Source organism: Stylophora pistillata, unplaced genomic scaffold, assembly GCF_964205215.1.
Source record: "Stylophora pistillata unplaced genomic scaffold, jaStyPist1.2 SCAFFOLD_51, whole genome shotgun sequence".
NCBI lineage: Eukaryota > Metazoa > Cnidaria > Anthozoa > Scleractinia > Pocilloporidae > Stylophora > Stylophora pistillata.
This window is the reverse complement of record NW_028290757.1, coordinates 95,156-122,220: the sequence shown is the minus strand read 5'-3', so window position 1 is coordinate 122,220 and position 27,065 is coordinate 95,156. Positions and strand designations below refer to the sequence as shown.

The 27,065-nt window shown below is 41.1% G+C and overlaps 2 protein-coding genes across 3 annotated transcripts; both read right to left on the bottom strand.

Moving 5' to 3' along the window:
- Nucleotides 1–1,082: 1,082 nt before the first annotated feature.
- Nucleotides 1,083–5,956, bottom strand: LOC148716004 (uncharacterized). The gene is made up of 5 exons (XM_088746171.1): nt 5,948–5,956; nt 5,108–5,676; nt 3,580–4,367; nt 3,195–3,376; nt 1,083–3,060 (listed from the first exon to the last, which is right to left on the bottom strand). The coding sequence occupies exons 1-5, from the start codon at nt 5,954–5,956 to the stop codon at nt 2,347–2,349; spliced, it is 2,262 nt and encodes a 753-aa protein (XP_088602297.1). The 3' UTR covers nt 1,083–2,346.
- Nucleotides 5,957–10,318: 4,362 nt separating this feature from the next.
- Nucleotides 10,319–27,001, bottom strand: LOC148716003 (uncharacterized). Of its 2 annotated transcripts, none has more exons than XM_088746178.1 (6): nt 26,887–27,001; nt 26,128–26,342; nt 23,939–24,233; nt 23,478–23,570; nt 12,965–13,098; nt 10,319–11,502 (listed from the first exon to the last, which is right to left on the bottom strand). In XM_088746178.1, the coding sequence occupies exons 1-6, from the start codon at nt 26,950–26,952 to the stop codon at nt 11,013–11,015; spliced, it is 1,293 nt and encodes a 430-aa protein (XP_088602304.1). In that variant the 5' UTR covers nt 26,953–27,001; the 3' UTR covers nt 10,319–11,012. The 2 variants fall into 2 exon arrangements, with proteins under 2 accessions (XP_088602304.1, XP_088602305.1); XM_088746179.1 differs by lacking the exon at nt 26,887–27,001 and adding an exon at nt 26,421–26,459.
- Between the last annotated feature and the right edge of the window lie 64 nt (nt 27,002–27,065).

The window sequence follows — 27,065 nt, the reverse complement described above, 5'->3', positions numbered from 1 at the left end:
TCTGAGGGGCAAAAGGGCTGGCTTGCACTACCTAGGAGGTCATGTGCTGCACAATAGTTATTTGTGTGCGAGACACATGCAAGAACCGCTACCGTGCAGAGCCAGCAAGCTATGGCAATACTAAAGGCTGGCAAACTTGACTGTATCAATGATTCAAAGCATGCAAAATCTGATTTCAAGTAATAGAACCGTGGTGGGCTATGGTCAATTACAGAGCCAGCTCCAAGAGTGGTTTCACTAGGAATGGAAACTGTTACAATTATAACTCTCAAAGCTACTAGTGATAGTGATGGATTGATCATAACTGATCAAGGATGTATTGCATGGCATGATTACTTTGTGTGTGTACGGATATGCTCACAATTCTCCTTCCCAAAGGATGTGAGTGAGAAAAACAAGATCGAAATGAAGCACACAGAGGGGAAATTAGTCAGAGTTGCTAATCAAATGAACAAGGGAAGCAAAGTTAAAGTTCTCCATTTCTATTTCACTTACTTTTGTGAACAACAAATAGCAAAGTTGTTTACAACATTATTAAAAGAAGCTAGTTTCTAATGTTTAGTTCCAAACAGTGTGACAATGCCAACTGAAAACTTTCCCATGTGAATGTGGAACTTGGTGTAAATACGATCATAGCTTGTTTGAATGGAATTTGGAGGATTATGGAAAACTACTTATGAATGATTTCATTCTAAAAACGTGTGTTAACCATTGTGTTAATCACTGTTTGATTCTGGAAAAGTGGTCTGTCATCTCATACTGGCATTTGTGGATGGCGTGCCAAAATGTTCTTCTCAATTTCACATTAAAAAAACAAAAAACACTTCCTATGCTTTCTGTCCTCTTACATTTGTTGTAGGACTGCAGAAGCAAGGCTACAACCTAATTGGCATTGTGTAGTTCCAGAAAATGTCCATACTCCGCTTAAAGAGAGGGTTGAAAATTCTTGGGAATGGGGGGAATCTCAAAGGCCAAAAGCCTCAAGGAAATGTATGAACCTTCATTGCAATTTCCAGAGTGTTGGGAGGGGGTCTTAAGAAAAGTCCCCTCTGTGGGGGGGAGGTATGGATAATATTTATAGAAGTACATAGGGCAAAAAAATTCCAACCTCCCAAACGAGGTCTCTAGTTTTAGTCACACAAACTTGACTTTTTCGTTGACCCTGACAAACCTAGAATTGCCATGAAATTTCTAACGAGCAATCTGAAATTCTCTTTCGCTTAAATACGGTAGCATAGCCAGGATATTTAGAAATTCTGTGGCAGTCGTGCTACTACACAGCATTTTTACAGTTTGACCTTTTTTCGGCATGGCCACTTGGCATCGGTAAGCTGTTCCCAAGATTTCTTCCCATCTTTCCTTCCTTTGGTATTGCCACTCTGACATGAAATGGAATGGTGTTACTATTGTAACCAAACTGATGAAGAACTGAAACCTGTAACAAAATGTTGATGACTGATATGGATGATTTAATAACATATGACTTGGAATCATTTGAGTAAGGAGATATTTTAGATTTAATGTTTGAGTTTGGATTTTCTGATTTCAGTATGACTCTTTTTTCATAGATTTGAATGCAATTGCGCTCTGCAATTTTCCAAAAATAATATGTCCAAATCTATTTGCGAAAAAAAAAATAGAAGAAGAGAAGAAAACACCTGTAGATATCAAAAACCCAACCCTTAGAGCAACAATTTAAGATACACACACACACAGTGGTTGTTTTCGTTGTAAAACAAGATTTAATGGAGTGGCTTCAGTTTACAAGCGTCCTCCTGAAATAAAACTAGTAGTAGTAGTAGTAGTAGTAGTAGTAGTAGTAGTAGTAGTAGTAGTAGAATCTTTATTTATACACGATAACAATTCAAGTTAAAAAGCTTGTGGGCTGGTGTACTTAACAAAATAGTATCTAGCCAACTTATGATTATACTGAGACACATTTCAAACTAAATAAGAAGCTATACTACAATAAAACATTCAATTTCCTCTCAAACTTAAAAGTACTTGTAATCAGTTGATCTATTCCTAGCCGTGGAACCTGATGAACTGGTAAAAAGTAAAGCTTGTGAAGTGATTGTTTCTCCTGAGATTCTTAAGGGCGAAACTACCTACATTTTTGACAAGATGGTTAACATAGCTAACATAGTAGCGAACCTCTATATGCTAAAGAGTCCTAGACCGGCGATCGGTCGCGCCGGTGAGTGACGAACAGAACATGACAGCGAGAACGAGGAAGGAAGGAAGGAAGAAAAACAAACTAACCCTAACACAATTGAAAAATCTGAACGCGTGCAAAGTCCAAGTCATTCGCAGGCGCAGTCACTGCCATTTAGAATAGGACACCTTTCAGGTTTGGAGAGAGGGGGTCAGAAAGTCCTTCCAGGAAGAATCGTCGGGCAACCTCTTACGGATGGCTTCCAGAGCCAGCAGTTTTGCCGGTCGACCGCGTTGGGCGATGACCGTGTTTGCTACCCTCCGCAGCTGTTCCCAGAAGGCCGCTCGACCACTGGACAATTGAACGCAGAGCAGCTGGGGCACCAGCAGGGCTAGCTCCCCGATGCGTCGGATGCACTGCAATCTATTTCTCTCCACTTCTAAAAGGGAGCACAGCAAGGCCTTTACAGACTGCTTCCTCGTAATTTTCTGGCCGGGGGGCAATGACTTGGGGACTGCCAGCTCGTAGAGTTGGTGGACGGCCACCGCACTGGCCAGGAGTCGGCTGAAGAGAGCGCCCTTGCTAGTGGAGCTCCTAGCCAGAAGATCGCAGAGATCCAGGTGGCGAGCAAACACCCTGCAGACGGGACATGGTGGTTGTCGCCGACAGGGGTCTGCTGGCTCCATCTGCGGCCAAAATCGACCGGCCTTCAGGGCACAGCTCTCCTCTGGGCAGTCACAGGCAGCGGCGCAGATGACAAAGAGGCTTGCCATCTTCTCGGCCAGCATTTGACGGTGCGCGTCTGCGACTCGCTGGCTGGTGGCCTCTTGCACTGCCTCCGGATCTTCTTTCCAAGCGCGTCCTCCTGCATTTGCCGCTGTGCTGGCCATGGCAGTTTGTAGTTCCTGTTGGGACAGACAACAAGAAGGGGAAACAAGATTGACGATATACATCACCAGTGCGCCAGGAGGCACCACACAAATGATCCAACAGGGTTTAACAGTGATGATCTGATCGGTGATCATGAATGTAAGTTTACCTCTTGGCGAAGTGGCTGGTGGTCTCTGAAGAAGTTTGACACGGCCTGCCACGTTTCCTCGTCGGGGAAATCCTCCATTCGGAGACCCGGCACCGACGAGTGCCTCAGGCCCCAGCGATCCTCTGCCTCTGCTTGCGCTGTCTGCCCTTCGCCTTGGCCTGTGGTCGTCGCTCCTGCTCCAGCTGTCATTTAAAAAGTGAAAAAAAATAAATAAATAAATAATAATAATAAAATAAAATAAAATAAATAAATAGATAAATAGATAAATAAATTAATAAATAAATAATGTGAACAGAAAAAAAAAAAAAAAAAAACCGAACAAAACAGACAATCAAACAAAAGGCAGCAGTTGGTTAACGCGGTTGCTTTTCAGCCTTATCATTACCTGGTTGTCCGCCCTCAGGCAGCGCCCTTTCTTCCGTGCGCGTCGCCTTGGTTCTAGCACCGCCTACAGAGGAAGCCCTTCTCTTTTTTCTCCTGGCAAGGCCGGCGACAGCCGTGGAGGTGGTGGCTTCTGCTGCCCTTTCGGCCCCACCGCCGTCCCCTTCGGACGAGGAGTCACTCTGCTGCCCAGGTTGGCTAGCTAGCCGCGCGAGCAGATCGCAGAGCAGTCTGTCTTTCTCTCGGGAGGACTGGCGTTGCGCAGTGCCGTCGCTGGACGACTTGCCGATTTCCCGCATGACGCTTTGCGGACACTCTATCAGGGGTTCGTCGGCGTCGTCGTCTTCCTCGTTGCTAGGGCTGGATCCCTCCGCGGCTGACGACTCGTCGCCCTCTCTCCAAGCTGGGTTCAGGTTGGAGTGAAGCGTTTCTAAGGTCTCCGGCGATAGGGCTTCAAAGGTGGCAAAGCTCACGCCGTACTCCACCATGGCGGACGCAAGGTACTGCGGACAGAATGTTCCGCTCTGATATCTGATGGCCGCGTACCTGAGGTTTAGGAGTCGCGCCCTGCTGAGACCTGAACCCGCGGTGGTTGCCCGACTTACCAAGCAGGCCACGTCGCACACAGCCAGTCGCCTCAACGTCAGATTACTGGCTTTCGCCGACACTGTTATGTTGCCCGGTAGAAAACCCCCGTGGTCTTGCGTAACGAGCTTCCTGGGAAAGCCGTGCGTGTATTCTGGGCTGGCCAGGGACCAGGGAGGTGCATTCCAGACCATGATATTTCCAAACCTACATGGAGACGAAGGATTACCAAACAAGAATTAAGGAAAGAAATGGATTGATTCATTTACTTAAGTATTTCTACAAAGTGCACGAAAAACAGAGACACAAAACTGAAAGAGAAACCGAAAAAAAAAGAAACAAACAAACAAACTGAAACAAAAAACTAAGCATCCTATTCCCCCTCCATTCCCTAGATCTAATACGCTCACGCAAAAAGGAGGCAAAAACTAGAATCTAAGAGCTACAAACCGAGTGGGTTTGTAGCTCCGACGACATTTAGGACAGATTATTTTAAAAGTGCGATAATGTTCGCCATCAAAGACATGTAAGAGTCTTTTAAAGTCAAAATCCTGAAGCTCGCCCCTAAAAGAGCCAAGGGGCTCTGACTGCCTAGCATCAACTGGAATATGTTTCATATGTTTGTTGTTAATTGGAATATTGTTCCACAAAAGGAATCATTCTAATCGAGTCAAAGTCTCTGCAAGTAGATGCTTTGCTCATATTTGGTTTCATTCAAGGGAAAAGCTGAGCATCCTTCCTAGGCGAGTCTGACTGGCCGGTAACAGGTGATAAAAAATGATCCAAAGGTCCGGCGGGCTAGATCTATCTGTCCACGAAGTCATTTAAAGAAGAGAAAAAAAATAGGAGATCTAAATACTCCGACCATTAGCCAAGGGGTAAGAGTTTAAGCCTAACGCGGAAATCAAATCAAATCATATGAAAATGAAAAAAAGAAAACGACCTACCTGTCCAAGCGAACCAGGTTTAAATTGCTGTCTAAAGGCGCTTGTCTGCTAGTTAGGGCTTCGGTCAACTTTGCCCCGTCACGTCGGAAAAGTTCCCACTTGTTCAGGTCTCTGAGTAGATGTTTGCGACGGGGAGACTTCTGGGTTGGATCAGACGGAGAGGGCAAAGGAAGCGTGTCTTTCCACCCAATCTCTAGGCTGCGTGTGCAGTAACGTATTGCGCTGGCTGCGTCTTCGAAGGTAAGTGCGTTGGAGACCCTCTCCTCGTCAGAGTCGCGAGGCACTATGTGTCTTGGCAGCGTCAGACTGTCCAACAAGAACAAATCAAAGTTGAAGGCTAGAGGCCTGTCCGGGGATTCTGCGAATGCCAAGGGAAAGTATGGCTGTACAGTCTCCGCGTCCCTTTGGACGGAAAGTGCCTCCTGTTTTCGGTAAAAGGACTGACTGCTCTCCTCTACAAGTTCCTCTTCTGGCACTAAAAATGTCCTGTCCCCGGGCGTCTGCACGTCTTCCTCATCATCGTGGTCGTCAGCTCTGTCGGCGCAAAAACCTCCTATTAGACCATTACCCTACGGCTACCAAAAGAGAAAAGGGAAAAAAATGGGCCAAGTAGAGGAGCGATTTGACCCACCTCCTACCACCTTCTGCTGCAGCCTCCGTGTCAAGCAACTGTCTGAAAATCCAAGACAGACACACTTTTTGTTTGTTGTTTTTTTTTTTTTTACACAAGTAACAATGGCAATAGATACAGATTGTGGCCATTTCCAGAACGTACCGAGTGCGCGCGACAAAATTGTACACCAAAGATATATCGCAGATCCTGGGTTACTAAAAACAAACAGAAAACATGAGGATCCTACCTTGCTCCAGCGCCACTGGTTTTTCGACTTCTCTGGTTTTTCCTACACAGAACAAGATACGCGATCGTGTTAAGTTGTCTAGGCTCGTTCCAAATGCATTTGAAATCACGGTGAAATGAACTAGCTACGCCTGCTGCCCCAAGAAGTGAAACCATAGGTTAAGAAGGCATAATCGGCGGTTTGACCAGAATATCCGAGTTCACGTCGAATGCCTTACAAAAGTCAAGTAAGCTATCTTTCTCAAAAGTTTCAGCGTAATAGTGGAATTCTCTCTGAACTCTGTCATGAAAACAGAGAACAGATTTGACGGCTTTACCCTGGTTCCACGTGTCATCATCATTTAGTTGATATCATTTACCTTCTTGGTGGACTCTTGTCGTCTCTGCCACTACCGTCACTCTCTTGCGAGGATCTACGAGAATAATGAGAATCATAATAATAATAATAATAATAATAATAATAATAATAATAATAATAACAATAAAAGGGCTCTAGATTTGCCATTCACCTTTCTCTTTTCTGTATAGTTTTAGATATGCTTTTACTTATCAGATTATTAGACTTTGAATCTGTTCAGATTTGACTCCGTTATCTATAGTTTTCCAGACGCTTTGAAAGAAAAAAAAAAAAGGTGCAGATGTGAGCCGAAAGTGAGTTCTTTTTCATCGTTTTATTCGCTGTTAATATTTTGTATTGCAGAAGATTTGATGGAAATTATTGCTATATAATAGTAAGGGAAATAATAAGGAATCATAGTAAGGCATAATGATAAGGAATAACAGCAAGGCAATGAGAAAGCTATTTCTGGGAATCATAGCTAAAGCCAGGAATACTGAGCCAAGAAGTGTTCAGCATTATTATCATAGCTATCATTATTATGAACCGAGGTGTGTATGCACTCGCTTTTCTTAAATTTTTATCAGACATTTCAATGTATTTTTCGATTTTTAAGCATTTTATCGGAATAATAATAGTTATAAAACAAAAACAAGACAAAACAAAACGGAAACAAAACAAAAGAAAAACCAACAGTTTTTTCGCCCAATGTAAAAGCAAAATAATTATAGTGATCGCTTGAGGCTTTCAGTCGGAATTCGCCAAGTAAATATTTGGCTGTTAGATTCGCTCCGACGAACGAAGGGCTAACGCTCGAAAGGTCAGCTTTTATAATCGTAACGGTGGCCAATTTACCATTTCAACTTTGTTGATATGTTCAAATTATTTCCTTACCCCCACCGACGCAGCCCCAAACATTTTCTTTAGAAACTATCGGCCTTTATTCATTTGGCTGTTAGGTTTGAGACGAGTTTTTCGAAGTGTGTCACCAGATAGCCATTTTATAGTATGGCCACGATCGCATCTTTCGATGGTGAACTAGCTAGAAAACCAAAATAATATTTAGAGTCGCTTGACCTTGCTAAAGAAACATTTAATACTCTCAAGAGGCTTGAAAGATCGAAGCTTTCAGTGAAAATTCGGTGAGATTTTCTGACTGCCGGGCATTTAGTCTATTTAAGACCATTCCCGGCTGCCGGGCATATGTATATAGCCACAGCGAGTTCCGAGTGGAAACAAACAAACAATTCCTCTTGGAAGTGTTACAAGATGCTACAGCGATTTCTACTATTGAAAACAATACTAAATAATGCTTCCCCTACCGAAATAATTCCTGCGAATCTCGTTCCTCGTTCGCTGGACTCGAACTCTTGGATGAAAAATAATCGGAGATCGCAGCTTTCCGGCTCATTTTTAGAGGTTCTCGCTGCGGCTTCAAGTACGTTTCTTTAATATGTATTTATTTTTATTTTGCCAGGGGACACTTATATATAACGGGGGCACCTTACGTCAAATTTCCCAAAATAGATCTTGCCTTACTTTGTTTACCTATTGACGTCAATTTTCTCCAAATAGACGTCCCAAAAAAGCCTCTTGACGTCATTCGAGGATTTTCCCCACGTAGCTATTTTGGTGTTTTGGCCGAGCGAACACTGGAACTTGCCTCGACGGGGCAAGTTCCAGTGCTCCGGCGGCTGCCTGTGCATTCTCGGTGCTCGAATGACTTGGACGGTCGAACTAAATAATAATTGAACAATATGGTATTAAACCGACAATTTCTTTTGATCGATCCAGCCCAAAAGAGTCTCCCTTTGTTTACAGAGCCCTCCTACGCAGCCCCTAGGCCGAGATGATGAACGAAAGCTTCGATTGGACGGCAGATCGCCAAAGCAGTTTCCCATTACCCTTCGAGATCATACGTCAAAATCTAACCAAAATACCTGCAAAAATAAGCACTTTTCCGCGAAGAGAAAGCAAGAATATTTTACCGACAAAAGAAATTCCTGTAAAGAGTGTACAAATCAAATTGAGACGACAAGTGACTTCCTTCAAGCATCTAAAGAGTGTACAGATCCGAAATGAAGCTGACAATTCACTTCTTTCTTCAAGCAAAGAGTCCTTGAGATGAGCCTTTTTTTCTTTTCGTTTCGTTCAGTTTCTCCTCAAAACAATGCTTCCTTTTTCGGTCAATGAGCAAAATCGCCAAGCTGATCAAATGAAATTTCTCACAATCTACTACCTAAGGCTTTTCTCAATGTCTTGGCACATACCAGTCGTGGGTAATTGAAGTACTGGGCTAGCATGAAAAGTCCAGCTTATTATATGAGTCAGGTCAGATCAGAACGACCATTTTAATACATGCTGTTCTTTGTAAATGATGACATCTTCATGTAAGAGAGTTGGTTCTAAGAGAGAGCGGTTGTTATTTCTTTTGAAAGAAGGCAAAGATTCCCAACGACAACCCTTTGAGCCCCCCCCCCCCCCATACCCACTTACAAATTCTCCCTAGTGATCTTTCCATTACCTTCTTCACAGAATTTGATACAATACCCAAACACTTTTCCTGAGCTGATCACTTTAGGAAATCTCATAACTTTCTCTTCTCATCTAGTGATATTGTGGGGGGAAGACTGACTGTGATCACTTTTGTGACTTGAAAGGGTTGTAAAACCCAAACTGATAAAACAGCACAAAACCAACCCCAGGCCTGAAAAGTGCAATTTATCATCTCAGTCAGGTCAGAGGGAATTGAAGCCTTTGCATCTATTTAAGGGGACTCATGTCCTATTGTTTATGTACAAGTACTTTGTACAGATCTTTAAAGGAAACGAGGAAGGCAGTTATTTTATTCAGTTTCCTCTTTCTTGGCTGGTTTTAATCGGGGTAGGGTTTTCTGCCTGAACCATTTTAATGGATGCTGTCCTTTGTAAATGATGACATCTTCATGGAAGAGAGAGTTGGTTTAAGAGAGTGGTTGAAATCTCATAACTTGTTCTTCTGATGATCCATTCATAGGGGAGAGAACTGATTTTGATCACCCCCACAAGTGCAATATCAATTGAGAAAACTGCTAGAGGTCTAAGTCCACCAAACTGCTCTTTTTTTAAGTTTCTCATGCCCCATTTTCCCAAAGCACATTAATGTAGACATGCTTAGAAAGGTCTCTGCAAGAGGAACACTTTGATATGTATAAAACTCTTTAACTCCTTCATGGGCATGCTCAGCGGAAGAGGTCGAAAACGAGGGGAGGTCCACCAAAGTGGTTTTCCTTAAGTTTGTCAAGCTTCATCTCACCAAACCACACTAAAGTAGTCCTGGTTGGGAAGATCATCTCTGCCAGAGGAACACTTTCATACGTATAAAACTCAATAGGTTAAGAAACCCCTTAAGATACAGCAGTTAGTTAGGGTTGCAATCTAGGGCTAGGGGTTAGGGTTGCAATCTAGGGCTAGGGGTTAGGGTTGCAATCTAGGGCTAGGGGTTAGGGTTAGCATCTTCACGTCTAGGGGAATCGCCCTAGAATTAACTCAGTCCTGCCCAAATCTGGCATGAAACTTCCCAAGGCTGGAGGGTTAGCTAACCTGTAATGTGCATTCGAGCATATGCACATGCAATTTGGAATATGCAGGTCCTGCGCTTTTCCTGAGGTGATCATTTCATGAAATCTCATAACTTTTTGCATCTCATGTAGGGATTATTGATCACTTTTGTGACTCGAAAGGGTTGAAGAAACCCCGAAACAGAAGAGCACGAAAGCAAGCAAAAGAATACCTATCCCCCTCTCCCTATCACAATCTTATATGGATAGACCAGCCAACTTCACAGTGACCATCGGTCCCCTGCACCTCCAGTCAAATAGCTATAGTGCTCCATGTAAGGGAATCCAAGATCTTTCTCAGTGGGACTTGATAAATCCAGCACTTCTCAGACCCCCTCACATGGGACAAAGAAGCTATTGTTTTGAAAGCTGTCAGCATTTTGGCATTTCTTTAAAATCAAGCAAACCAATACCAGCTGAGAATATGTAAACACATCGATTTATTTCCTCACAAGACACAACACAATCACTTCAACAACTCACACGTGACAAATGCTATATTCCTTCGCAAACGCTGCCGACACCACTACTTTTGTTTTTCCAAGGGAAACTGTTCATAGAAAGCGATTTTTAAAAGTGAACCGTCTACGAGACAAGCACAAGACTGAATAAATGTCTCTGCAGCCTTGGAGCCAAGTATGAAATACTGGGGTCCCACTCAATTCAAATTGCATACACGTGTGTATGTTGCAGGTCAAAATTCAATTTTCAATTCAGACTCCATTTTTTTTCTTCTTTTTTTTTTCAACTTCCAAAGATATTTTTTGGCGATACAAAATGCCCTTCTTAAAATCCAATCAAATGGCCTGTGAGAACAGCGTGCATGTTGCAGGTCAACATTGCATCGGAGTGATTTTTTTTTTTTTTTTCCAGACCTGGGTTGATTCTCAATTTCATTTGTCTCCTAGCCCTAGTTATTCGAGAGGAAAATCGAGAATCAACCCAACTTGAAAAAAATTCAAATTGTGACCCATAACACACATCACAACCATCACGTCAACAAAACGGCAACACTTTAAAATGGCATGAGATGGATGATCAAGTAACAAAATGAATGTTTGTAGCAATGACACGAAAAAGAGTTGTAGTTCTTCAGTGGACTGAAGATATCCTAATCTGCAAAGACGACCTTGTGTATTTGACGGGGGGAAGTGCACAGTTGATACAACCCCGGTCGATTCTTTGGCGCTTTCACAGTAACAGGCACTAGGCTGTCAACACTCTCCCTCCACTGTCCACTGCCGTGTTGCAGTCTGTAAAAGTTCTTTGAAACATTCTTGTACCAGAGAAGAGAAACCTCACCTTCTTGACCAAGGAAATGGATCTGTCCTATCAAAACCTTTGGGCAGTTAAGCCGGCTATCCTCTTCCACTACTGCCACAAAGTCACCGGGTTTGAAAGGGCAGTCATCGGAACTCTGCGGTTGTGCTTGGCCACCGTCGGATCCGTCGTCCAGACGGTCCTCTGCGTAGTCTCTGGCCAGGTCGACAGCAAGCCTCTTTCGGTCATTGGCGGTGCGGCGGTCGTATGTCCGCTGAGCCTGTTGCCGTGAATGTCTGAGCGCGGCCGCCAATGACGCCTTCAGGGCATCTGTGCAGTCCCTGTGAAATGGAAATCTGGTTTTAGAGATGGCTACATTGACAACACTGAATTTAGTGGGTACTGGTCCAAGTGTAAGTTGCATGTTTAAGTTGAGTTTTCATCTTAAGTTTTTGTTTTGTTTTGGTTGCCTGTGGAATGAATGGCCTTAGTACAAGAGAAAATTATAAATTAAATTACAATATTAAGGTCGGGACACGCACAGAGTTAAACTAGAAATAATTAAGACTAAAGGAAATTTGCAAGTCATGAAAAAAAAAATAAATAAATAAATAAAAAAATAATAAATAAACAAATATATATATATATATATATTGAGGGCCTCCCACAATATATACTTTGCTCTACTTCTATGTATTGAGCACTGTTCTACGAAAATCAAGTCACACTAAATACATATATATATATATGTATAAATTATAAAAGAGCCTAGAGCAACAAATAAATCACAGTAATAGCTATGAAGAAACTGATTACTCTGGTCAAAGCAGAAGACCAGGGTGACATTAATATTGGCACAGTAATTCATTTTTAATTTCTTTTTTTTTTTAAATTTACTGAAAGGGGTTGACTTTATATCTTGGCCAAGAGAGTCCCAGACCTTTGGTCCTTAAAGCGAATATGAAAAATACCATAGTTTGTGCTAGCTCGAGGCAGGTAATAAGATTGATTTGCTGCACTTCGTGTATTGTAGTTGTGGATACTAAGTACTGAATTAAAGAAGCCATCGAGATAAAAACTCCAATTTTCTTAACAATATCTCATGACTGATGGTATCAAACGCCTTACTGACATCTAAGAATATACCGCAAGAAAAATGCCTGTCAATTGCCCATCAATTGCCCTTTGAAATCTATCAACAACACCAAGTGTAGTGTGATGAGTGGACTGCTAAGCCCTAAAACCAAGTTCATTTTCAAAGAACGCTTTTTTTTCCTTTTCAAGGAAATCAACTAATCTATTGCATGCAAGTTTTTCAAGGAATTTATTAAAAACAGACATCAAGCAGATTGGTTGATAATTGGATAGACAAGTGTGGGATCCCTTTTTATAGACTGGAATCACATTTGCTAATTTTAAATTGGCCGGCATTACAACCGGTCTCAAAGGAGGTATTGAACAAGATTTGGTCTTGAAATATCTTTTATAAAATTTACTTTTTTTACTCGAATGGATATTTTGAAATCCTTGGGTTATCCATGGCTTTGACTGAAATTTTAATTCTTTCTTAGGTAAGGTAAGGTCAAGACTTTATCTAACGAGGGTTAACACGAAATAGCCGAGGCTAATAAACTTGCGGCCCTCTAGATAATAAATAATGAGTTCTTAAAGAATTGTTAAATGAAATTGTATGTTTATGTTCTGAGGGCCAAAAGTTGAGGCTATCTGCTGTTGCGATCATTAAATAAAGGCATGACTTATTTGCTGAATTGTATAGTAGTAAAAAAAAAAATGGCCACTTACTCTCTACCATATGACCAGGTAATGAATGCAGATCGAAGCATGTTGATTGTCACCGATTTTCCAGTGAGGCTGCGAAACAAACTTTTCATGTGCGCAGAGAATGCGGGTCCTGAAAAGCTTTCACCCTTCCTGTTCTACAAGGTGCAAGTAAAAAGAAAACATTCATGAATGGACAATGAACAGAAATGAACTATAACCAGTTTTAATTCACAATAATAATTATAGTAATAGTAATAATAATAATAATAATAACAATAATAATAATAACCAGTTCTACCATTTTTTAAGACAAATGTTTGCAATTTTCAAACCACACCTCCCCAGTGGGCAAATCACTCGATCTTTTCCTCAAGACTGAAAATGACATTGAACTTGTAAAAAAAAAAAAAAACAAAACAGTACTGTATGTAGTGGTCAAGCTTTTGCTTTTCTGAGACCCCCTCATGCTGTCCATACCACCATCAGGTTGACACACTGAGTAGAATTAATTTCCAATCCCAGGCACCCCTATGAGGGTGGTTAAGAAATCCCAAGGACCCCTACGAGGGTGCTTAAGAAATCCCATGGACCCCTATGAGGGTGGTTAAGGTTTCAAGGGTAAGACATTTGAGAGATTCACCTTTGAAAGGGTAAGACATTTGAAAGATTCACCCTTAGAAGGGTGAGACATTTGATAGACTCACCCTTTGAAGGGTGAGACATTTGAAATATTCACCCATTTGAAGGGTGAGACATTTGAAAGATTCACCCTTACAAGGGTAAGCAATTTGAAAGATTCACCCTTAGAAGGGTGAGACATTTGAAAAATTCACCCTTTGAAGGGTTAGCAATTTGAAAGATTTAACCGGGTTTTTAGGGGTTAGGGTTAGGGTTAGGGTTAGGGTTAGGGTTAGGGTTAGGGTTAGATTCATTGTTGACCCGGACTCCCTCGATGTTGACTAGGACTCCCTCGATGTTGACCCGGACTCCCTACATGTTGACCCGGACTCCCTATGTTGACCCGGACTCCCTATGTGTTGACCCGGACTCCCTCGATGTTGACCCGGACTCCTTCGAATGTTGACCCGGACTCCCTGTGTTGACCCGGACTCCCTATGTTGACCCGGACTCCCTATGTTGACCCGGACTCCCTCGATGTTGACCCGGACTCCCTCCGATGTTGACCCGGACTCCTTAGGGTTTATCTCGTAAACGGCTAAATGGAATTGCGTCAAATTTTCACACGATGTTTATTGTGTACTTTTCTATGTCTTGTGTCAATATTGTTAGATTTTATCAAGTACTTTAGGCGCTAGCGTCACTTAAAGACCCATTTTATTCGTTGTAGAAAATACTTAAAATTAGACTATGAATATGTCTAACTATGGCTTGTACTATGGTTCTGACTTTGTCTATTGTCTATTCTTAGTCATAGTCATATCTATCGTCAGAGCATCAATCATAATCATAGTCATAGCCTACGTCAAAACCAGTTTTTTCATAGTTAATATCTAAGTCATAGTCCTACTCATAAACCTTAAATGAGTACGACTATGACTCAGATATGACTATGACAAAACTATGGTTGTGACGTAGGCTATGACTATGACTATGATTGATGCTGTGACGATAGATATGACTATGACTAAGAATAGAACAATAGACATAATCATAGCCATAGTACAAGTCATAGTTAGACATAGTCATAGTCTAATTTTTGGTATTTTGTATGACTTAGATAATGACTAGGACGATACTATGGTTGAGATGATGACTATGACTATGGTTATGACTTCGACTATGACTATAACTATGAGTAATACTATGACTATACATATGACTATGACCAAGGGTTAGGCCATAGTCATAGTGGTAGTGATCGTCAAAGGCATAGTCATAGTCGTAGTCATAGCCATAGTCATAGTCATAGTCATAGTCAGAGTCATAGCCATAGTCATAGTCATAGTCATAGTCATAGCCATAGTCAGAGTCATAGTCAGAGTCATAGTCAGAGTCAGTCATAGTCATAGTCAGAGTCAGAGTTATAGTCATAGTCATAGTCAGAGTCATAGTCAGAGTCATAGTCATAGTCATAGTCATAGTCATAGTCCTAGTCATAGTCAGAGTCATAGTCAGAGTCATAGTCATAGTCATAGTCATAGTCAGAGTCAGAGTCATACTCAGTTATAGTCATAGTCATAGTCAGAGTCATAGTCATAGTCATAGTCATAGTCAGAGTCATAGTCAGAGTCATAGTCATAGTCATAGCCATAGTCAGAGTCAGTCAGAGTCATAGTCAGAGTCATAGTCATAGTCATAGTCAGAGTCATACTCAGTCATAGTCATAGTCATAGCCATAGTCAGAGTCATAGTCATAGTCATAGTCAGAGTCATAGTCATAGTCATAGCCATAGTCAGAGTCAGAGTCATAGTGATAGACATAGTCATAGTCAGAGTCATAGTCATAGTCATAGTCCTAGTCATAGTCAGAGTCCTAGTCATAGTCATAGCACCTTAGAACTGGTTTTCTAGCCTTAAGAAGAGTTATTCTGACTTACACCCCTTGGCCCATCTTACACGTTTCTCTTGTCAATCTTTCAACCATCATATCTCAGTTGATTGGAAAGCTAATTACTTCAAACTTCATAGGAAACTAATACCATGCCATGTCTATATCTCAGAGAAATTTCAAGTCAACAGCATGAGAGAATCGGTAGTTATAGCACTTCCCGCGAGGTCACCCCACTTAGTGTCCGCCATCTTGGATTTTTAGGCCAAGGGGTAACATGGCCATTTTGGTCAAAATTTTAAATTTCTCTGAAACTCCCGCTATAGGTTCATTGATGTCCAAAACGAGTCTCTAGCACCTTAAAAGTGGTTTTCTAGCCCTAAGTACAGTTATTCTGCCTTACACCCCTTAGCCCATTTTACACGTTTCACTTGTCAATCTTTCAACTGCCATATCTCTACTGATTCGAAAGCTAATTACTTCAAACCTCATACCAATGTAGTTCCATGCCATGTCTATATCTCACAGAAATTTGAAGTCAAGAGCGAGAGAGAATCAGTAGTTATAGCACTTTCTGCGAGGTGACCCCATTTAGTGTCCGCCATCTTGGATTTTTAGGCTAAGGGGTAACATGGCCATTTTGGTCAAAATTTTAAATTTCTCTGAAACTCCCGCTATAGGTTCATTGATGTCCAAAACGAGTCTGTAGCACCTTAAAAGTGGTTTTCTAGCCCTAAGTACAGCTAAGTACAGCTATTCTGCCTTACACCCCTTAGCCCGTCTTACACGTTTCACTTGTCAATCTTTCAACCGCCATATCTCAATTGATTCGCAAGCTAAATACTTCAAACTTCATACGAAAGTAGTTCTATGCCATTTCTATATCTCACAGAGATCTGAAGTCAAGAGCATGAGATAATCAGTAGTTATAACACTTTCTGCGAGGTGACCCCATTTAGTGTCCGCCATCTTGGATTTTTTGGCTAAGGGGTAACATGGCCATTTTGGTCAAAATTTTAAATCTCTCTGAAACTCGCGCTATAGGTTCATTGATGTCCAAAACGAGTCTGTAGCACCTTAAAAGTGGTTTTCTAGCCCTAAGTACAGCTAAGTACAGCTATTCTGCCTTACACCCCTTAGCCCCTCGTGCACGTTTCAGTTGTCAATCTTTCAACCGCCATATCTCGGTTGATTCGCAAGCTAATTACTTCAAACTTAACAGCAACATACTTCCATTCCATGTATATATCTCAGAGTAATTTCAAGTCAAGAGCGTGAGAGAATCTGTAGTTATAGCACTTCCCGCAAGGTGACCCCATTTAGTGTCCGCCATCTTGGATCTTTAGGCCAAGGGGTAACATGGCCATTTTGCTCCAATTTTGACAAGCGATGGACACGTGTTTTTTCATTAAATAAACTTGATACTTACAGGCATGATAGAATGATCTTTTGCCTTTCTTTTCATATTCTTAAAATATGACAGTGATGTTGATTGACATCTGTCAGTTATTATTGACTTCTGTCAATCAAAGCGAAAATTTAATTATAATTTTTTTTATAGAATTTACATGATTGTAGACGTCATGCCTTGGTCTATGTAATGGTTGTATAATCTAGTCAACACAATTAATTTTAATTTTTTTATAAATTTTCAAAGGCCTACGAGTTAAGCGAAATGTCATAATTTTGAGATGGACAGGCAGTCACTCAATCTACTGTCACTCAATAACTCTAATTGTTAACCAACTTAAAAGTAACAGGTATGACAGTCCAATCCCTTGCCAACCTTGTGATGTTCCTAAATTTGGAAAGTGATGTTGATCGACATATGTCAATCAAGGTTGACTTCTGTCAATCAAAGCGAAAATTTAATTATAAAGTTTTTTATAGAATTTCACACGAAACTAAACGTCATTTCAAGGTTTATTTAATGCTGAAGAAATTATGTCATTTAAGTGGTGTTTAAATTTTTTATAAATTTTAAAAGCTTTATGAGTAAGGCGAAGATGGCATAATTGTGAAATGGACAAACAGTCATTCAATCTACTGTAACTAAAGAACCCTAATTGTCCCAGCCTTCAAACTAGGCAGACAATTGGTGCAGAGATAGCTTTATTGTATGTGTAAGTATGAAGAGAATTGCTCAAAACGCAAAGGATTTATAACGTCTTAAAGAAGACGAAAAGGGTTGAAAAAATCATTTCTTTTTTTTTAATTTCATTTAAAAGTACAAGATATTTTGATTACATTGCTGTAAGTTTCACGAAAAAACGAAAAAAACTGATTTTTTTATGAATTTTTTAAGATAAAAGTGATACTCTGCAAAGTGTACATATGACACCCGTGTTAGCAGAAAATTCGTAAAAAATTTGCAGATAAAGTAATATCTAAGCCAATAACAACAAACTATTGTTAAGTCTATGGACTACCATGTCAATATCATTTGGTGTCAATTCCGTGCGATTTTGATGGCTTTTTAAGCCCTGCAAAAAAGGGTAAAAAAACCCCATTTTTTTGGCTTTTTGGATCTCCAGCGCATGCACATTAATGATTTTTACACTTTTAAATAACTCAAGTTGTAGTTCTTGAAAAGACCTTTCCAACGATATATAATTTGTCTACATTTAATGAAATAGTGCTCAACAAAACGTCAAAAACCCTCTAAGCCTAACCTTATCTTTTCTCAAAATATGCAAATTTGACGAAAAAGGGACATAAAATCAAAACTATTTGACGAGATGACGTCATACTTGGTCTACATAGTACAAAGAGCGCCAGAAACTGTCTGTGAAAGTTTCAGCCCGAAAGACCAAAGAATAAAGGTTTTAGGAGTTTTGCGATCTAGCCCTAGTTTCAAGGTTGAGTTACAAGTCAAAGTCTTGTGTAGGGGTGTTACCTATACTAGATCTTTCGGCCTAGCTCTGGAGTTACCAAATTACAGGGAATCGAACGGTACCAATATCGCTCGACGGGGAATGACCTATACTATGCACATACCAAATTTGGGCATGCCTGGGTTATTTTTAGCTGGACTCCCCCAAAATGTTGACCAGGACTCCCTACCCCTTACCCTAAGTGCAATATTTCCTATTTGCTTTTAATGGAATCATGCCAAATCTTGCACATAGAGAGTTCTATACTAGTACTCTATGTATACCAAAGCACAAGTTAGGATATTATATTTTGAATTTTTTATGAATTTTCTAAGAGGGTAGTGAAAGAGGGAGTCCTGGTCAACATTGAGCAAAGAAATGTTTACGCGGACTCCCTTTCGGGTAATCAATTTTGAATCAAAACGCTGTACGCATTCTCCAAATCCCTGGGGAATCAAAGGGTACTAATATCACTCGACGGGGAATGACGAGACACTAGGTATGATGCTATTTTTAGAACAAAAAAGTTAATTTTTCCCTCATTCCCCAAAATGTTGACCCCGACTCCTTCGTCAACTTTTAAACCCCTATATCTTTATAAATATCTAATAAATATCATTAAAACTCTACACAAACATAGACCAATGACTAAGCTATATATGTATTAAGTTTCATTAAAAATTATTAAAACGCTATTTTATTATGAATTTTTTAGTGATCCCCCAAAAGAGGGAGTCCGGGTCAACACTATCCCCAAAATGTTGACGCGGACTCCCTTATGTTGACCCGGACTCCTTTTCGGGTAATCAATGCATAGGCGCATATGTAATCGATTTTTCGTGGAATTGAGAGTATTCATTGGCCAAATCCCTAGGGAAGCATGGGGTACTAATATCGCTAGACGGGGATTGACGGGGGACTAGCAATGATGCTATTTTTAGAACCCAAAAATGAATTTTTCCCTTAATCCCCTCAAAAGTTGACCCCGACTCCCTCTTCAACTTTGAACTCCCATATCTTAATAAATACTCAACAAATATTATTGAAACTACACACAAACATACACCAATGTATAGACTATACATATACAAAGTTTCAATGAAAACCATTAAAACGCAAATTTTTTATGAATTTTCTACGAGGGTAACTTTCGAGGGAGTCCGGGTCAACATCAAATGAACCTAATTAGGGTTAGGGTTAGGGTTAGGGTTAGGTTAGGGTTAGGGTTAGGGTTAGGGTTAGGGTTAGGGTTAGGGTTAGGGTTAGGGTTAGGGTTAGGGTTAGGGTTAGGGTTAGGGTTAGGGTTAGGGTTAGGGTTAGGGTTAGGGTTAGGGTTAGGGTTAGGGTTAGGGTTAGGGTTTAGGGTTAGGGTTAGGGTTAGGGTTAGGGTTAGCTTCCCTGTTCATTTCCCCTCGTAAGAAATGTTCATTTCCCCTCGGTAATGTTCAGTTCCCCTCGTATGATGTTCATTTCCCCTCTGTTGATGTTGAGTTCCCCTCTGTTTATGTTCAGTTCCCCTCGCTCAATGTTCAGTTCCCCTCGTGAGGGCAATTCAGACCCAGGCGAGAAAGTTGAGTTCCCCTCGTTTATGTTCAGTTCCCCTCGTTGATGTTTAATTTGCCCTGTACGATGAATTCCCCTCGTTAAAATGCCGGGAAGACATGCGTTAGACTCTTCGGAAGTGAAGGGAATCACGTGATGTCTTGCCTGGGTATTAGTTATAACATGAACGTTACTGTGATTAAAATGCAAAGGTTTTCATTTATGTTTAGATGATTTATAGCTTTTTATTAATAAGTGAGACTTAGAAAAGTTTTGACAAAGTTGAGTTCAGCCCCAGATGAGGGCATTTCAGAGCCTTCTGTAATGTTCATTTGCCCTCGGCAGAAATGTTCATTTGCCCTGGTGGGCATTTTTCAGCTGGCCTTGGTGAGAATTTTGGAGAGGGGGGCCTGGGCTGGGTAAGGAGCGGTTGAGGCTTGGGTTCACTTGACTTGGGTTCCCGCTGGGTTGGCTTGGTGAGACCGAGGAGGCATCATGAAGCCTCTAGGTTCCGTAAAGCCCTTACGAGCTCTTCAAAGAATGGAAGGGGTATCTCGGCCAGGGGCCAAGTTTCAGTCTAGTGGATTAGAACCCGAGCGAACAGCCGCTAAGACTCTTGAAGCAACTCTGCTGTTATGTGATGTTGAAATGTAATAAAAAATAAAATGCGTTGAGATTTGGGCTTTGTGGGTGGAATGCGAGTCGGGCGTGTAGCTGGGCTTGGGATTTGCGAGTTGCTTCGGGGACTTAGTAGTTGTTATAGCTTGCAAGAAGGGCTACCTCTCCTCGCCAAATGATTTTGGCATTATGCAAATGAGCTGGCAGCATGTTGTGCGTCTGTTGGCCAAAGGAACGGCTTGAAAGTGCAAATAGAATGGGCCGCTAGGTACAGAATGGACTCTTAAGCTGACTTCGGGTGTCCGTGGGCTGCCTTGGGCTTCTGCTCAGGCCTAAAAGCAGAAAACTAGGATGGCAACTTGCGAATGGCTGCCACCACGTGGTCCGGTTCGGTTTTGCGTTTGTTTGGCAAAGGAAGCGTTTTCTTTGCAAAAAAACTGGGCCAATACATAGAGCGTGGAGAGGCAAGCTGATTTCGGGTGTCCGTGGGCTGGCTTAGGCCTTGGCTTAGGCGATAAAAGCAAAACTACGATCGCATTGTGCAGTCCGCCATTTTGTTTGTTTACTTGTACATGTACAAGTGAAAATCGGTAAGATGGTTATTTTCCAAAATAAAGAGAAAAACCATGCTCGGCAGCTAAAGTGCATGAAAATAGGAGGGGTAAAAGAAGAAAAAGGAGGAAAAAAGCAAAAAAAGCAAAAAAGAGTTTAGTCGCGCACCGGCCGGTATTGAACTCTTGACCCTCCATGACCGCCGCGGGCAGATTACCGAGAATCTGACGGTCCGGGGTTCGATACCGGAGTTGCCCTTTTTTGTCTGTTTCTTTTTTCTTTTGTTCTCTTCCTTTTTCCTCCTTTTTCTCTTTTTCCTGCTGTTTAATGACCACTGACGTTGAAAATACTGTGAGCAGAGCAATTTTTCCATTTTTAATAGGTCGGGGTAAAAGTGAGAAAAAGTTTCAACTTTGACAGAGTGTGGACACGCCAACTTTCATCTCTTTTTATAATTCTAGTGGAAAGTACTTTCAAAGCTAATTGCACCGATGTAAGTTTAACGAGAAACGGATGAAAATTGATTTTTCTACGAATTTTGAAAGCTAAGAAAGATAGGTCTGCAAAGCGTACTTATTTCACCCCGTCAAACAAGAAAATTCGTAGAAAATTCTCCAATGGATCATTTTCTACACCCATTAAACCACACGACTGTCAATAGAATGAACAATCATTTCAATGTCCTCTTCTGTCAGTTTCGGGAGGTTTTCATGGTTTTCGTAGCCTTTCAAACGGAACTGTCAAAATGCCCCTTTTTTTCGACTTTTTACCTTCTCCAACGCATGCGCATTATTAGGCTCAGTAGATTGAAACACGTGAAGATGTTCTTCTCGACGAGACCTTCCTAACAGTGTATCACATGCTGTGATTCGATGAAATGATGCGTGGCAAGACCTTAGAAACCTGGTAAGCCTAGCACTAACTCTTTGTGGCGGATGGACATCTGATGACAAAATGCACCTAGAATGAAAAGTATGACACGGATTGACATCAAACTTGCTCCTCGAGATGGAGAGAACGCCATAAGAATCCTGTGAAAATTTCAGAGCTCAACTCTCAGGAATAAAGCTTTTAGCAGGTTTGAGATCAAGCCCTAGTATCAAGGTGAAGTTACAAGTTCAAGTCTTGTGTGGGTGTTATACCTATACCGGACCTTTTGGCTTCGTTCAAAAATGCATGCTTCGCGACGGATTGAGCTGATACTTTTCCCCATAAGAGATCATGCACTTTACAATCTACATGCCAGATTTGGGCAGGGCTGAGTTAATTCTAGGGTGATTCCCTTAGACGTGAAGGTGCTAACCCTAACCCCTAGCCTAACCCTAACCCTAGATTGCAACCCTAGCCCTAGATTGCAACCCTAACCCTAGATTGCAACCCTAGCCCTAGATTGCAACCCTAACCCCTAGCCTAACCCTAGCCCTAGATTGCAACCCTAACTAACTGCTGTATCCTAAGGGGTTTCTTAACCTATTGAGTTTTATACATATTAAGGTGTTCCTCTGGCAGAGATCTTCCCAACCATGACTACTTTAGTGTGGTTTGGTGAGATGAAGCTTGACAAACTTAAGGAAAACCACTTTGGTGGACCTCCCCTCGTTTTCGACCTCTTCCGCTGAGCATGCCCATTAAGGAGTTAAGGAGTTTTATACATATCAAAGTGTTCCTCTTGCAGAGACCTTTCTAAGCATGTCTACATTAATGTGCTTTGGGAAAATGGGGCTTGAGAAACTTAAAAAAGGAGCACTTTGGTGGACTTAGACCTCTAGCAGTTTTCTCAATTGATATTGCACTTGTGGCGCCATTACGCAACCCAGGCGAGGCGTGATGTCATCCACTTCATGCCATGATGAGGTGCATGACGTCATACATGACGAGATGCGCACATTTCACTCAAAATTGTGATCTTTTTCTTTCACGCGTGTGGTGCAGTCACGCGTATTTCGTGACGTATGACGTCAGAGTAACGTCAATGACGTCATACTTGAGGAAATACGGCCATCGAAGTCACTATTGTGCTTTTTTTGTGTTTTTGTTCTGTTGTTTTTGTTTCTTTGGTCTTTTCTCTATACGCGTGTATGTCTGTGACGCGTGTTGGGTGACATTTGAAGTGGTTGTGACGTCATTAATGTCACGCTGTCAGGACGTCATGACTTATCCCCTGGGCAGACTTTTGGTAGAAATAGGCAAGTTTTAGGCTAGGGTGAGGGTTAGGGTTAGGGTTGGAGTTAGGGGTTAGGGCTAGGTCTTAGGGTTAGGGTTTTGAGAGATTCACCATTAGAAGGGTTAGGGTTAGGGTTAGGGTTAGGGTTAGGGTTAGGGTTAGGGTTAGGGTTAGGGTTAGGGTTAGGGTGGCATGCTATTTTCCAGTTGAAGGTGATGAGTTGAAGGGTTCTCATGAATATTGTCCAGTTTCGGGGGATAAGTTGAATCTACTTACCAAAAGCAAAAAGTTCCCACTTTCCTCCTTTGTAAGGCGTGGACGAAACTCCTTGATGTAATTTGCAAGAACTTTGTACAGCTCGTGGCCAGGCTAAAAAAAGAAGGACAGATCCTTTTTCAGTTGACTTCCCCTTTTTTAGAAAGCGATGGGAAAATTCTTCGCACAGTAATGAGTATGGTGTCTTTGTTCATGTGAAATCGGCAAAATCTACAATGATCCTTCATAATCGTAAGAAAATAAATAAATAAATAACCAGCTACCCAATTCCCTTGCCGGCTGCAACTTGGCAAATGTTAACAACACATGCTGTCCATTTCTTTTTTCCCTTGAGCTGGCATAAAAACTATATGTTTGGAAAGCACATTGTTTGCAAAGACTTTGCAACTGGTACAAATGTTCTTTTCATCAGCGCCACAAGAGCGTTTCGGGCTTTCTTAAAAACTGAGTCCTTATCTCACCTGCAGAGTTAGCTCATCCCGTCCACAGGAGCTTTTGGTTTTGTAATCATTAAAGTGGAGCACAATCGAATCTTCCCTCATCACCAGCAGATTTTGTTCCTTCCGCTGTCGTGCCTCCAAGCTGTCTGGCTCTGTGACAATTCGAAGAGTTCGCATCTCAAGACCCCGGGATGGTGGAATGAAAACATACAGGCTTAAAAGGACCAAGTTGCAGCTTTCCCTGGCTTTCATGTTGACCTCCCAGCTCAATTGAAAGCGTTCGCGTTGGAGTGAGACGGCAGCCACAACCTCGTCCCTAAAAGATTGAACGACGAGGCTGACTTAGAATCGACAAAGAAAGTCCACATAATTGATAGAAAAGTCAAAAATGTTTTTCGTCCTTGTACCTATAGACACCATTCCTCTACCCCTAAGGTTCAGAGAACATCTCGAGTCAACTTTATCTCGGCTAACTAGGGTAAATAAGTCCCTCTTCATTATGGGTGATTTTCATATAAACTTATTCAATTGTGAAAGTCATCCTGAGTCCAATGATTTCTTGCTAATGCTAAACTCCTTTTCTCTTGTACCTTGCATCTCACAATCAACACGTATTACTTAAAGATCAGCAACCTTCATTGATAATATATTTGCAAATACTCATGCTATGAATGCCATCAGTGGTAATCTAGTCTCTAATCATCTTCCTCAATTCCTGATCGTACACAATCTCAGACTGAATTATTTCAATCACAATTTCATATTTTCCTTTGACTTAAAACTAGGAAGACTGGTAGAATCTCATTCAGTGACAGGACAACAACATCTGTCATTACTGATGGACTAAAGAATGAAGACTGTAGTGAGATATCTGATTTCACCAATGAACTTTAAGTCAAGTATACAGATAAATGCAAGGTTCTGAAAGCTGAATGCAATCTTGACACATTTTGAACATGAATCAACTAATATAAGGACTCAAGCAAAGACTAAACAATTGGATTGAGATAAGTACACATGAACCATATTATTCTTGAACTCAAACTGTAAGACATACAATGATAGGTGAAATGTGACATACCAAATCCTCAGTAAAAAAGGTCACTACCTTGAGGTTACATGTACTGGAGTTACTTTTTCTGTGACCAAGAGGTTCTGAGCTAGTAAGTGCTGGTCTGGACACTCTGAACTACTGAGTTAAACTAACTAACTGTACTTCTTTTATAAGGAATCGAGCAATAGCAGGAAATTCTCTAGAATTTTGGAAGTTAGGTGTGATCATTCTAAAGGAAATTTATGATGCAAATCCTGTGTGTATGATAATTTGGTTATCATAGGAAATAGTTTCTGAAGATGTCATTCTAAAATTCTAACAAAAAATATTGCAATGTCATGCACAATTGTTAGCCTGCTCACATGTAGACTATATAAAGTTTTAAACTATTATAAAAATGACTTTTCCAAACTCGGTGAAGAGAAATTTATCAATGACTTAATTTTCACGTCTAGATCTGGAATAACATCTCAAGTGATCGTTATAGATGCCAACACTAGATTCAATATTTTGCTATGATCAGATATCTCAACTTGTAAATTATCATGCACCGTGTCGAAAGCTCTCCAAACGCAAAATCAAGTCGTCTACCAAGCCCGGTATCACTAAATGCATTCTTGCCAAAATACAATACAGAGATAAGCTCTATTCCCAAATCCATAGGTGTCCACATTCAAATCCTAATCTGATGTATCTTCGTAAGAACTTCAGGAATAGTGTTGTCAAAGAAAAAAATTATAGCTAGCAAATCCGATTATTTTAAAAATGACTTTTTGTGTAATAAGATGAATATGAGAAAAACATGGTCTGGAATTAGATATCAATCATCAACATTGGTAAAGTAAAGGCTGATTACATTTCCCAGTATTCTTGAAAGTGGTAAAACTGTTGACAATCCCTGTGCTAATGCTAACATCTTTAATACTTTCTTTGTGGGAACACTGACAAAGACATTCCATGTGGGAACTGCTCTCCAACTGCTTTTCTGAAGGGCAATTTTCCTGATTCCCCTGTTACTTCAGTTCAAGTTGATTGATACATATCTCAAATGGACAATAACAAATCCATTGGTCCCTACAGTATACCAGTATCATTGCTAAAATTATTAATTTGCCAGTTTACAGGTACTGGCTCAAAAGAACAAAAGAGAACTCACCAGGGTAGCCAGCGATTTAGGGCTTCGAACTCTTCTCGCGACGAAGGCCGTTCTCTGTCGCCTTGCTTTTGAAATATCGTTGCCTGTGCTCTCAACTGACGAATCATTTGTACATCCTTGAAACCAGGACCGTGTTCCTTATGCAGAAACTTCACCGCATAAAGCAGTGAGCTCACGTGGTTTGAAATTGTCGCCGAACTGCATTGCCTCTCGTCCTAGCAACAACATTTGAGTAAATCCAGGTCACGTACAACCAAAAAACAAGTGAGAGAAATTGGCAGAGCTAAACTGACCGGCGAAGTAGTTCCGGCAGCCATTTTGATTCAAGAGACAAGCATTATGGTCAGCGGTCTAAGGGCGTCATGTCATATTTGTCAAGGTGTCCTTTTTGTCTCAAGCAAGCACGTGCCTCGCCGCGCGAAACGTGACGGCTGCGGGGAGACCAGTAGGGCATTGGCCGAGTTAAAAATATTGCTGACGTTGAACAAGCTGCAAACTTGCAAGACAAGAACGTCTTTTGAAAGCTGGTCAAACAAAAGCAATGAAGCCTGAAAAACTCGAATGATTTATGGGGCACAACGGTTGTATCTTGCTGCACAATTTAAGCCTGAAAATATGGCACAATTTGTGATTTTTCCTTTTCTTTTACCTTTGTTGCCGTCCTATCAGATGGCTTGAGACAGTTTTGCAGTTTTTGTCGGCAAAGTTATTTCCTAAAGGCGACAAGAAACAATTGCCAAAATTCAAATCTGCACTCACCCTGAGAAAGTTGAAATATTGTTCCATGAGACTTAGGCGGAGAAAAACATCTGGTGCTAGGTCCATTCCGAGATATCTCTTCAAAAATCCAAGGTAGCCTTGAGATGAAACAGAAAAACAGAAAATCAGGTCAGGTGTGACGCACGTGTGTGTTGCTTACTTGCTTGCGAGCGAGCGAG

Bases quoted from the DNA above. Each gene is read 5' to 3' on its own strand.
- LOC148716003 (XM_088746178.1), bottom strand. From the start codon at position 26,952: ATGGACCTAGCACCAGATGTTTTTCTCCGCCTAAGTCTCATGGAACAA. The intron at 26,343-26,886 runs GTGAGTGCAGAT...TGTTGTTGCTAG, and splicing joins AATATTTCAACTTTCTCAGG to GACGAGAGGCAATGCAGTTC. The intron at 11,503-12,964 runs GTAAGTGGCCAT...TCCATTTCACAG, and splicing joins ACCTGGTCATATGGTAGAGA to GGACTGCACAGATGCCCTGA.
- LOC148716004 (XM_088746171.1), bottom strand. The intron at 4,368-5,107 runs GTAGGTCGTTTT...GTCTCCATGTAG, and splicing joins AACCTGGTTCGCTTGGACAG to GTTTGGAAATATCATGGTCT. The intron at 3,377-3,579 runs GTAATGATAAGG...TTTAAATGACAG, and splicing joins GCCTGAGGGCGGACAACCAG to CTGGAGCAGGAGCGACGACC.